The 13,597-nt window shown below is 33.5% G+C and overlaps 2 protein-coding genes across 2 annotated transcripts in view; both read left to right on the plus strand.

The window, feature by feature from the left end:
- LOC145247215 (adhesion G protein-coupled receptor B3-like) overlaps positions 1-8,470 on the plus strand; it is a 73,032-nt gene extending 64,562 nt beyond the window's left edge. The window contains exons 10-14 of the mRNA XM_080108844.1: positions 1,173-1,210; positions 4,118-4,235; positions 4,939-5,042; positions 7,491-7,608; positions 8,306-8,470. Of these exons, the coding sequence (XP_079964970.1) occupies positions 1,173-1,210; positions 4,118-4,235; positions 4,939-5,042; positions 7,491-7,608; positions 8,306-8,470 (543 nt within the window). The remainder of the gene's footprint in view (positions 1-1,172; positions 1,211-4,117; positions 4,236-4,938; positions 5,043-7,490; positions 7,609-8,305) is intronic.
- The window catches only part of LOC145247399 (adhesion G protein-coupled receptor E5-like), a 54,467-nt gene continuing 49,147 nt past the window's right edge, over positions 8,278-13,597 (plus strand). Inside the window, exon 1 of the mRNA XM_080109101.1 lies at positions 8,278-9,411. Coding sequence (XP_079965227.1) covers positions 9,309-9,411 — 103 coding nt within the window. The 5' untranslated portion in view covers positions 8,278-9,308. The remainder of the gene's footprint in view (positions 9,412-13,597) is intronic.

Here is a 13,597-nt window from a genome sequence, read left to right on the forward strand (position 1 = left end):
AAAAAAGAAAAATGAAGTTAACACAATAAATCCGATAATGATGTAGAATATTACTAGAGTGAACTAGTTGATTCAGTGGAGTTCCTGGCATAAGTCTGGAACAGTGAACAATGAATGCCAGAACAGCTGGCATTTGTAGAGAGGCACCTGCCTCTCCTGGCATGTTTAGCCAATCAGGCGCCTCCAAATGGAATAACCCACCATGCCTGACTAATTGTAGGCTAGTCCATAATGGTGGAGAGGGGAGGTAAGTGCATTCTTGATTCTACAATGATAATAATAATAATAATGTTAAAAATAATAATGATAATAGTAATAATAAAAATAATTATTATTATTAGAATAACAAAGCGCCTGTACAACATGCAAATTCCTATCCAAGCACGGCTTACACATCTTAAACATTTACCAGGTAACCCATAGATCTAATTCTTATACAAGTAGAGCATGTAACTTATACAACATGCATTTTGAATTCACTCTATAACAGGCCTACTGATGTGGTTGCACATTCATCTGTTTCTTGAAAACGTGTAAAAAGACGTATGGGGCAAGTTGAGCCAATGGCACAACTTACCCCATTAGCATTGGCTCAACTTACCCCAGTCTGACCTCATTGAATTGTCTGTTCAAATGCATGTATCTCATGTGTGGTGAATGTAAAAATCTTTTACAGGTATGAAGGCAAGTAACTGAACAAACAACTACCACATATTATATCTAATCAAACTATTACTACACACAAGAAACATGCACTCACCTCTGTAACGCTTTATTTTAATTTTTTGGCACGAAATCTGATTTTCTTTTACTGCATCAACCTCCGATATTGGCTCAGCAAAACAAAATGGTGGAGGTTAAAGTCACGTGATCAGTTGTTTATAGATTGCACACAAACTTGGATTGGCTTAGTCAATTGTGGTTAAAAGGGGGTGTCTCAACTTACCCCTATGCTCAACTTACCCCGACTTCCCCTATATATATATATATATATATATATATATATATATATTGTAAACTTAAAATCCATAAACTAATGGTCTATGAAATTATATGCGTAGTAGATAATAACGTAGTTGAACACATCATCAGTTATTTAGTTATTTGCAAAATATTGTTTTTATTATTGTTTTATTAAAATTTGCTACATTTTATTTATATCATTTTCACAGGGATACTATGAGTGCAGCTTCTGGGATTTCAATATCAAGCAAGTATTGTATTTTTCATCTACACATAAATACACACACATACATATTCAGACACAGACACAAGAACACACACACGCCCACACATGCGCACACACATATACCGCTAGTTATCATTAATAAAACAGATGTATTTTGATTCACACTCATAATATTTTATTGACATTTTTATGAAGCACGTCTTACACGCGTTTCGTTGAATCGTGGCAACCCACCAAACAACTCATTAGAGATAAATGTATGTTCCCAGAAAACATTTGGAAAGTCTTCTTTTTTCCTTAGAATGCAAAAGGATTTGAAAATGTTGATAAACGGAAATGGAGATATTAAAAATTCCCCAAAACATAAGAATAAGTAAACAAATATTCCAGTGATCATATATATATATATATATATATATATATATATATATATATATATATATATATATATATTAGCAGAAATACCCGTCGTTGATTGGGTTCAAAAACAGCCTACAGAAAATGGACTGTGATTGATGAAAGTATGATAGGTTATGAAAAGGAGGGGGTTGTAAAGAGATAGGTTTTGATACTCAAAAATTTTAGCCTAAGCAAAATATGATGAAAGTAAACATAATTTTCGCGAAAATATATTTTTTATATAAACTTTGTTTCCATTCGTAGTCAAGAGTGATCAACAAAATGAAGTTTTTTTACAAAGAGAAAATGTTATATATATAATAATATAAATATAAAAGAAATAAATGTTACCATAGTCAATAAAAGTTACTTTTATGGTTGAAAAGTTCATTGGTTTGTATTTTTAAGTAGTTTGTAAAAAGATTTTTTTTTAAATTCACGAATCGGTTTTAAAAAAATCAAAATGACAGCGACTTTGAAATGGAGAGCCTCGTTTTCAATTTGAAGGAGGGGCACCTGAGCATTCTGTGTTAACAATTTAAGAGAGTTCCGTCAACGTAAGGAATATTTATAAATATATTTTAATGTTTTCCGTTATTTTGTGCTTGAGGAATATTCGATTATGGCATGTGTAGTTTATATAAAAATTCATTTAAGTAGTTATCGCCTCAAATTTCGGTTTAATTTCGGTTCGCTGAAATTATTTAAAGTAAAGAGCATTAAAAACTATTTCAAAACAAAAAATATGAACTAAACTTTTATTGACCATAGTAACATTTATTTCTTGTATATTTATTTTTTCGGATAGTCGTTTGTTGGCTTTTCTGCTAAACACTCTTACTAAATAATATCGACGAAATATCGAAAAACAAAGAAACAAAAACAGTTTTGAAAAATAATGAAGCTTTACTTACTTTAGTAAAATAATTCGAAACAGCAAAATGGGATATTAAAAAAGTAAACACGTAATTACTTTAGTTTTTTAAAGCAAAGAATCAATATAAATATGAATAAGAAGGAAATAGAGCCGTTTTCAAGCAGAACAGCTTCGTTTCAGTTTTACAGTATTGAACGGTGTAGTATTGCACCGTCGGATTCAGGGTTGTACTATTGTAATGTAAAGAACACACAGAAAGGGTTGTAATCAACTGAATTCCTTCTAGTATACTGAAAAAAAGCTTAAACAGATATATAAATAAAAATAAAAAGGTTATGTAAATGTTTTCAAAAAGACACGATAACAAGTAACGTTCTTATTTTTTATTATTTATCTATTTATCTATTTTCGAAAGAGTGCCACGTGCAGATGGAGAAGGAAAAAAACAGTTATGCAAAATTTTTGTCGAGAATTTGGATTTTACCGTCACTGTATTTTTTATCTTCAACCAGACTATCCATTCGTGTGTAATCACCTTTTTCTTTACCATATTCCCTCTGCTTCACCTTTTTTTGTTTTCAAGTAAGATCTTTGACTTACTTGTTGTTTCATCAAATACTTCTGCATGCAGAATCCGATCCCGCATTTTGCTAATTCCTACCCTCTGATGAGAAGGAAAGTATTTCTTCGAAACTCCGCGGATTAAGGACTATCCATTTATCTAGTGTTTCCTTTTCAGATTAAATATGTTTTTAACTCATTTCAATGTGTTTTTTAACATATTTTATTAACTTTTTGCTCATATATATATATATATATATATATATATATATATATATATATATATATATATATATATATAATGAAATACAATAAATCTACTGGTGTGCAAATCCAGTGATTATCGGTCTTACAAAATATTATTGTATGTAATATGTTATATAAGACTATCCCAGCTAAATAAAATTGCTCAATATCCTAGATAGAGCAAATAAATCCAAGGAAGCTGGTAACAATCTAAGGAATTCCTTGGATTTATTACAATACGCGTTGGATCTTTTTACAGGATTTATCATATAATTTCGATTTGAAGTTCAATATCCTTTTTTTTTTTTGCATTAATATCCACTTTCCCTTATTCTATGTAGCTAAAATTATTTAAAAACTTTAAAAACATTTAATTTAATTTTCTATTACCTTTAGCAAATCAGGTGCAAACCTTTTATAATATTTGCTAATATTCCCCCCCCCCCGAGGAGATGTAAAAACATCGAAAATTCATGGGTTAAGGAAATATATTTTACTACACTGTATTCTTTGTCTTGCATACAATAAAATTTCTATATTTGAAATTTAACTTTTTCTAATCACACATTTTAAATTCCTAAATTATGATATATATATATATATATATATATATATATATATATATATATATATATATATATATATATATATATATATATATATATCATAATTTGGGAATTTAAAATTTGTGATTAGAAAAAGTTAAATTTCAAATATATATATATATATATATATATAGAGAGAGAGAGAGAGAGAGAGAGAGAAAGAGAGAGAGAGAGAGAGAGAGAGAGAGAGAGAGGAGTTTTCGCTGTGTCTTTATCGTAATCTTTATGATTCGTTGACAGTCCTGATCGTGGTGGCTATTGGTCGAAAAGAGGATGCGAAGTGGTGACATCCAATTCCGATTATACCGTTTGTAGTTGTGACGATTTAACAAATTTCGCCATATTAATGAAACCTATGGTAAGTATTATTACATTATAACTGATTAGTACACATTTTTTATATTCTGCATGGAACCTAATAAACGACTGTCGAAAGTCAGTTATTATTATATTTACTACTATAAGAGTTTTCACATAGGCCATCATCAAAACATTTTTTTTTAGAACAACCTGTTGTATTCCCCGGAGTTTGAGCGACAACAAGTCTCCCTAGATTTCCAGTACTCACCACCTCTTTCAATAACGTTTTTAGATTCATTTATGTTATCGCAATGCCCCTTTACCATTGATTTCTCATTGGTAGCGACTATTGGATTTTACTGGAATTTGGGTGGCAATAAGCCTCCCTAAGGTCTCGGCCCTTTTCGCGCTCATTCAGTGGAGGTCTGGGTAGTGCTTTCTCTCCTCGGTCTTTACATCCTCCTTGATCCTCCTTGATTATTTGTTGTAGTGCTATTTTGGGGGGGGTCGCTTATGCATAGTTAAGGATTAACACGGATTAATAGAAATTGGTAGTTAACGCAAAATTTAGTACACAACTATATTCAACCATCAATTTGTAATAAAGTATTCATTTGAAGTAAACGGACTATAACTTTTGACCGTTTTTAATGGTGAAACGTTTAGTATTAAGTATTTCTGATATAAATTTTATTCAAATCCAAAGCAATCATGACCAATTTTTATATTGAATTATTTTTAACTACATTTTACTTTTCCAGTCCGACACTGATCGTGGCATCATCTCCATGATAACGATAATCGCTTGCAGTATTTCAGTCGTTGCGCTTGGCCTCACAATAATCATTTATGTAATATTTTGGAAGTAAGTGATTTCTTTTCTTGTTTATATATGCTTCGATAGTTGTGTTAGGGTAAGTTTTTTTCATCAATCATTTGTGTACCATGAACCATTTCGATTTGCCATCAAAATCGTACATATGATGAGAAAATGACATATTGATACCATGTTGAAACCTTTAATGGGGTGAATCGATATTGTTCGAATCTCGGGTTGATATTGCAGTTCGGATCCTTGACTCTTAGAGTTAAGTGGAATATTTATTTGAAGAATGGTGATAAAGACGATTCAAACTTTAAACTACAGATTTTATTAGCTAGCTACAGATTCATTTCTTTATTTGTGTGTTGCTTCAGGATAAATTCACACCTATCTAGCATGTTAATAATAAATGGTTCCTTCACAAACTGTTTCACATAATTAAATCAGCCAAATTAAGCGATGGATGAATTTGATCAAACCTCGCGAATCAGATCTAAATAACCTCATGCATTTGGCAAATGCATTTTAGTCTTAACAAGTGAAGCATGCATGGTTCCCTATGAGTGCACAGTGAACGAGGCATTAAAAAATGACTCAGTTCAGCATTTGCCCTACCCACATCATTTAGCCCCAAAAGTCCCCAGGGGACATCAAATCCTGGTGAAATGATAAAACGGTGCAGTTTTAGGCCTTAACATATGTAAGTCTGAGTTCTGCACCATGCAAAAAAAAGAAATGACTAAGTCCATCATTTGCCCCCCCCATATAGCTCCAAAAGTATCCAAGGCATATTTAAATTTGAGTTCAGCACCATGCAAAACTGCTAAATAGACATACACAAAAATTTCCGGACAAATAAAACAGTCCCCAAAATGGAGTGTTTTTATTAGCCCTAAAAGAGCCCCCAGGGCACACCCAAGAGTTATCGCGAAGTATAGACAAACTAAATTATATAGAAATTAGTTAGTTACAACTTTTTAGAAAGTTTTATAAAAATCCAAAGTATCAATTTTTTTTAATAAGCACTGAAGTGTCAATTTTAGCCATTTTAATCCGAAAGGCACCCCTGGTGGGGGACACCAGAATTTCCCCGGAAAATCCGTTCTATTACATTTTACTCATATCATGTTTAATGTTTGTTCAAAATTAAAAAAACTCCAAGGCGTAGTTATTGATTTATTTTCGGACAGACGAACGGACAAGGGTGAATTTACAGGTCCACCCTCCTTTTATCGGGGGACCAAAAAGTATATCATTGCAAAGTCATATTTGATAAGTTGGCAGAATAAGAACAGTTTCGATCAACACTTTTATAAAGGCTTTATGACTATTGCTTTTGAGAAGATGACTAGTCTTAGCAACGACAAGTGCAAGTTGTACCGCACAAAAGTAGGGTGTGACCCACCTGAAATCCAGCTATAAAGTTCTGCTGGGAGAACGGCTACTATATAATGCGACACAATGGAGTATGTACATATCTCTACTGAACCATCAGTAAAATGTTGAATATATAATGCAGCAGCAAGTTCTGGGAACATATACCAGAAAAAACAGTTGGAAATAAGTCATACACCATCAACTATGACTATGCAATCCCTACAGCTACGCACCTAGAAAACGGAATTATTAAACATGACGTGGTTATATGAGACAAAGAAGGAAATTGAAACATACTTCGTAGAAATTAATGTCTCCAATAATGCTGCGTTAAACAAAGCTGAAAGGAAACAGATAACAAAATACCAAGGTCTTATGTTATGACATGAAAAGAAACTGGAATCTAAGGACGATCTCGATTATTTCAGTATTTATAGGAGCAACCTGGCTCATGAAAACGAATTTCAAAAACTGCGTAACAAATATACCCAGCGAACCAAATACAAGAGAGATACAAACAATTGCATTTAAAGTGACTGTTAAAATCTTAAAATGATCTTTCGGTTAAAATGTATGAGATAGTGGGTAAATGTCTGACATCCGGTACAATACCGCTATCCCAGCAAGAAAAAATGATAAGAAAATTGTAAAAAAAAAAAGTGTTAACTCAAACACAGCAATCGACCAGTGAGTTACACTATTTCTTGTTCTCTTTCGGTGGAGGAGAAATCCTTCACGACTGAGACAATTTTTATTTTTGTAACTTTTCTCCACGTTAAAAAACGACCCTGGTGTCTAACTCTGTCCCGTGGGGAGGCATAGTAAATAGGTACATTATGATTTTATCTATATTTTATTTTATCATACCTTGTTCAAGGTGTGTCACTGTAGGGTGAATAATTATATTTTCTAAAACCTCGGCTGTATTAGTGTGGGCTTTGAAGTTTCAATAATTTCAAAGAGGCATTTCGTGATTTTTGTCTTGATGTGTTTTGGGAAGAGAGTAAATAAAATAATTTGTAAACGTGCCCAAATATGGGTTCTGTGGGATTATAACAGTTGGCGGTTCATCGAATTGCTTGATTTAATTTTTGAAATGCTTCTATTTTCCAGGAATGTAACTTCCGAAAACGTCAGTAAAACCCAGAGCGTTCTCCTCATGAATATGTGCGTATCCCTTATCATAGCGTACGTGATTTCCGTTTTAGTAATCGAAGGTCCGAGGGAAAAGGTAAGATAACAAATAACCGTTAGTTAATGCAATCAACATTAATAGACTTGTATTAGTAGCAGTCAACAGTAATGTCAGTATATTACGAAGAATCAGTCTAACGTTACACACTCGTTAACACACGGGACCCACACGTTGTATAGAGTCTGTGTCGCCAGGAACATGGGACAAGTAATAATTCGACTCCTATTTTATAACATCATTTATTCGTTCTCCACCGCGCGTGACTTCTCGTTGCTGCTGTGACGTCACCAACGTCGCTAATGTGATCTTTCTCCTTTTTATAGTCTTGCTTTTTTTCCTTATCATGACGTCATTTCGTACACGGCTGGGTATTTGCATATGCGCGTCTGCACTAGTGCTGATTACACTATACAGAGTTATAATTATATTTCAGCTGAACTATGAAATGAAATAAGATGAAACTGATATGATTTTAAAACTAAATTCATTAAGGTTTCTGTAATTCTAATGATTATATATGCCGAGATCGTTCTAATAATTGTTATCGAAACACCAGATTGTATTACAAAAGTAATTCCAATGTATTGCTAACAGCAAGTCTAATACATTTTCCATCCAGAGTTACATTTTTATATCCTGGATAAAAATTTTGTATAGTTATATTTTTAATTCCATTTTTGATAATAGCCTAAAATTATCCATATACATGAATTGGTTTATTCTTTTCTTTTAGAGTCGGCTCGTGAAAGACGAATCAGTGGGCGTTAACAGTAGTGAAATCCATGTATCTGCTTCTCCTACCGGCATTCTTCTTCCCGCCCATCATAGCGTCAATCACGACGGCACAAGCGGAGATGACAAGATGTTTTTTCTTATTGGGGATCAAACGTGTCCCTGAGACAAGGAATCTTTGAGTCGCAATGCATGTTCGAAGCGTCGATATCCACTATTCAATTCGCATTCGTTTCGGCAGGTGGATCAGTTCATCATCGACGGATTAATTGAGTGATCACTCGTGCAGTGTTTAACACTTATCTTTATTTTTTGCATTTTTTTTTAATTTGGTTAGATTCGTTTCAGATATGTGTGGAGATGGTGGATGTGGCGCACAGCCTAAATGCTTGGTCTGTTGGCTAATATGATGCTGCTCTGATACTACAATTCATCTGTTCTGTCCTCAACCATTGAAAGAATAGACTGGGACAATTTTTTTTGTCCCAATATACAGTACCTCTCTTTGTGGAACTGGATTTTTTGCATAATAAAAATCAATCCTGCAGTCGTCGTTGTTAGTCTCCGGTTACATTAGTTGTAGCTATTCCACCCGTCTGATTGGTGGTGGTGGCGACGACGACGGAAGCAGGTGGGCAGACGTTTTTTTCTATTTCTTTTAGATGTTGTCGACTTCATTGCCTTTCAAAAACACACTGTTTATAAAAAAAAAACAGTCCATCATCACGTGATGTCTGAGCAATCAGCTGTGATAATTTTATATGGTGATTATTTACATAAAGCATCATTTTAATCCTACACTTCTTTTTCTTTATCCTTTGCTCTGGATAATTAAAAGCATAGATACCTAAAATGGTTCATACAAATACAACTGCTACGAGTTATTTCCACAATGTATGGTTGAAATGCGAATATATGCACATTCATTTGTTTAATTGATTAATTTATTGCAGAGCTTGTGCACAGCAATTGCAGTCGTATTGCAGTATTTCTTCCTCGTCGTAATGTTCACAATGTTCGCCGAAGGAATCGACATGGCAATCGCTTTGACGGTCGTCTTCGCCTCAAAAGTTCACAGATTACCGTGGTTATTGGTCTTATCTTGGAGTAAGATATTCCATCCTCTCTCTCTCTCTCTCTCTCTCTCTATATATATATATATATATATATATATATATATATATATATATATATATATAGTCTTTGAAGTTTTTAACCTTTAAACCTATATAAAACAATTTTAAAAATATGTTTTATCAATCGTTAGAAAACCATCTAGTCAATAAGTCATATAAGTCATATATATATATATATATATATATATATATATATATATATATATATATATATATATATATACTTTCAATTATTAAATATATACTAAGAATATATATATGTATATATATATATATAGTGTACGAATACGAAACAACTCATCAGATATATATATATATATATATATATATATATATATATATATATATATATATATATATATATATTCCAAAGTCAGTTATATAAATGACCAGATACAACAAGTGTATCCAGGTCGAGATTTAAAACCTGAACTGCCCGTCACAGCGAAAAAAAAATCTATTATTTACAGTAGAGTATTGCTTTAAGCTAACTAGAAACCTAATTTCCTAAATCTGTAAGTAGGTTATATATATATATATATATATATATATATATATATATATATATATATATATATATATATATATATATTAACGTTTTTAAAATGAGAAGTGGAGTCATTAAAATTTGGGGGATCGATGCAGGGAGAAAAAATAGTCAAAAGACTATTCGACTAAAATTTAAGAAAAAAAGAACCTCGAGGTACCTTTCGTCAGGCCCTTCTCAAGCGCGATTACGTCGGTAACGATGAAAATAAAACGAGTTACACAATTAAAAAATGGTGGCGAAGGGAGGGGTGAAAAAAATTATTAAACTACACGGGATGAATTAAATGAATGAATCACCCGTGATATATCGTCCATATTTCAGAACCTGGGACAAAAAAAAAAAAAAAAAACGTTAACTTGCCTGCAAATAAGTGCAGAAACAAGAAATAATGATGCAATGTAGGCATTCCCCACACCCTTCTAGTAAATCAGAGCTCTTTAAACAGGTCTAATTTATGCGACAGCTCGTATTGCCTACAGAGCGATGGTTTGCGCATTAGTACAGTTGCGGCCTCCAAAATATTGAGGAACGGGCCTTGTGTACAATTTGAAAACAGCCATCTGAATACGCTTTACCACACACGCACTCACACACACACCCAAATAAGATCTCACTATCGCTAACCCACATTAGCTTTTACGAGGAAAGGTGCACCTTCTCCAAGTGATGTTACCTCAAGTAATAGCACGAAGCTGGATACTCCACCAGACAAGATAAATTCTGGTCCTAGAATCCAGTAAGACCAATAGACAATAATGAAAGATATACTATGACGTATGAAAATGGTTAATTGGGGAGAGGAAAATTATGTTCTCAATTTCTTTACTAACTCAGTGTTTGAGAGATAAAGAACTTTAATGGAACATTCGAATATCTATGTATTCATATAGACTTCAAATGTTAGCCCCAGATCGTGGGCCCCTTGATTCCTGAGAATTCGACTGAAGTAAATATATATATATATGTGTGTGTGTGTGTGTGTGTGTGTGTGTGTGTGTGTGTGTGTGTGTGTGTGTGTGTTTTCATAACTTCTTTAAAGACATTCACCGAAAAATAATTTGACATTAACCATAAATTAATAAACTTTTTAGATGTTACTCTCAACTTAATTAACAAAACATGAACCATACCATAAACCTAATTAAACATTATATTATATCGACTCTAAATCTAATCACCCATACTCAATGAAGAAAGCTATTGTTTCCAGCATTTCAAAAAGTATAACTAGTCTTATAACGAGCACATATTTAAGAGTAAGAAAAAATATTATAACGAAGTATTTGCGAGATCAGGTTTTAATAGTGAAATTAAATACCGTATATTTCGGCGTATAACGCGACCGTCAAGTAAGACGAGGTGCAATATTGGAGCAATTTTAAATAAATTTATCATATGTCGGTTGTATAAGATGAGTGCTAAATCACAAAACCATGTTTGTACAGCCTAGACTAGAGATTGAAAGACCCGGTATCTCATAAAATATTGTTTTTTAAAGATGATTTGTAACTATACTATACAGCATATTAAGTACGAACCTTACGGAAATAAGGATAATAAGAAAGGTAGACATCAAGAGTGTATATGGTCTAATCCGCCTTACAGTGGTCACATCCAAAACAACTTGCCAAAGGAATTCTACCAGATTCTTTATAGAAACTTCCCTCAAGATAGTAACTTAAATCAGCTCATAAACAAAAAATACAGTAAAATTATCATTCTCAACATCTGTTAACCAAAAATCAAAATTACGAGGGGCGTGCCATAAGTAATTCGCCTGACCCACTTCCAATTGTCTGATCTAGCTGAAATTTTGCATGTGCAATGATTTATATCTCTACGGGTTATGTGGGAAATTACAGCTCTGAACTAATTGTGGTTTCTGTTTTACAGGTGTTTGAACTGAGTCAGGTGTGAAATGGAGTCTGTTGAATGTCAAGCAGTGATCCGGTTTTTGTATTTGAAAGGACGCACACCACAGGAGACTTTTGATGAAATGAAAGAAACTTATGGTGATAATGCCCCATCATATGACCTTGTAAAACGCTGGCATTGTGAATTCAAACATGGCCGGAAGTCTGTGGAAACAGCTCCCAGACCTGGTCGCCCCCCTTCTGTCATTGATGAGACATCTGTCCGTCAAGTTGAGGCTGCCATTTTGGAAGATCGGCGCATTACTATTCGCCAAATAGCCCAAGATGTCAAGATTAGTACAGGGTCTGTGGAAACTATCATTCATGATCATTTGCATATGTATAAGGTGTCTGCCAGATGGATTCCCAGGTTGCTCACACCATTCCAGAAGCGAGAACGCCTAGAGTGCTCTAGGATGAATTTGGAGATATGCCAAGATGAGTCAAAGTTTTTCAAAAGACTGATTACACAGGATGAAAACTGGGTTCATCACTCCACAGACCAAAGCTCAGTCAATGCAATGGAAGCACTTGGACTCACTACCTCCAAAGAAGGCAAGGGTGTAGCCCTCCGCTGGCAAGGTCATGCTCACAGTCTTCTGGGACCAGGACGGAGTAGTGATGACAGATTTCCTGGCAAAGGGTACTACGATTACAGGAGCCTATTATGCTTCACTTTTGAAGAAATTAAGGAAAGCTATCAAAATCAAGAGGCGGGGCAAGATCAGTAAAGGTACCCTCCTCCTGCAGGACAACGCTCCGGTCCACAACTCGCATGTCGCCAGATCAGAAGCACGGGCGTGTAGTCATGAAATCCTCCCCCATTCTTCCTACGCTCCTGACCTTGCACCCTCTGACTTTCACCTCTTCCCAGCCATGAAGTTGTTTTTGAAAGAAAAGCGTTTCCCAGATGATGCAGCCTTGATTTCTGAAGTCATGTTGTGGTTGGAGGACCAACCTGGGGTGTTCTACAAAAACGGTCTCCAGAGCTGCATCAAACGATGGGAGAAATGCATAACTCTGGGTGGTTCCTATGTAGAGAAAGACTGATAACTGTGCCAAGTTTCGTTGCTCTACTGCTATGGGAAGTGGGTCAGGGGCATTACTTATTGCACGCCCCTCATATGTATGCTTGTATATGTATGAATATATTTGAGTAAACAATACAAATATATCAAAAACAAAAGGTAACTATCTATTAAAATCTCCAATTAAATTATCTCTCTTTTGACTGGGCCGAGGAACAAGTTAGGTACGTAAAGACTTGTCCCCTTGGATACTAAATAATTTCTACTTGAGTATCTATAAACTTAATTAAAGTATATTTATTTATTTGATATACAATGATATACAATTACGCTTTTAAATATATATATATATATATATATATATATATATATATATATATATATATATATATATACTTTATTTATAGTAAATTGGATAAAAGTACAAAAAATTTAAAGAATTTGTTTCGTATTTTCAATCGATGTAAACCCTTTTTAGATATAATCTTAGTTAACAAATTACAGAAAATAAATGTTGGATAAATGTAGTAGTAGTAGTAGTAGTAGTAGTAGTAGTAGTAGTAGTAGTAGTAGTAATTTCATGTAGAATTTTTTTAAAAATTCAAAACATTTTAATTCAAATGTTGAATAAAACCTGTCTAGATTTATAATATGAACTAAGATGGC

The sequence above is a fragment of the Euprymna scolopes genome, chromosome 25 (genome assembly GCF_053919585.1).
Source record: "Euprymna scolopes isolate OS-2025 chromosome 25, ASM5391958v1, whole genome shotgun sequence".
In the NCBI taxonomy this organism is placed as follows: domain Eukaryota; kingdom Metazoa; phylum Mollusca; class Cephalopoda; order Sepiida; family Sepiolidae; genus Euprymna; species Euprymna scolopes.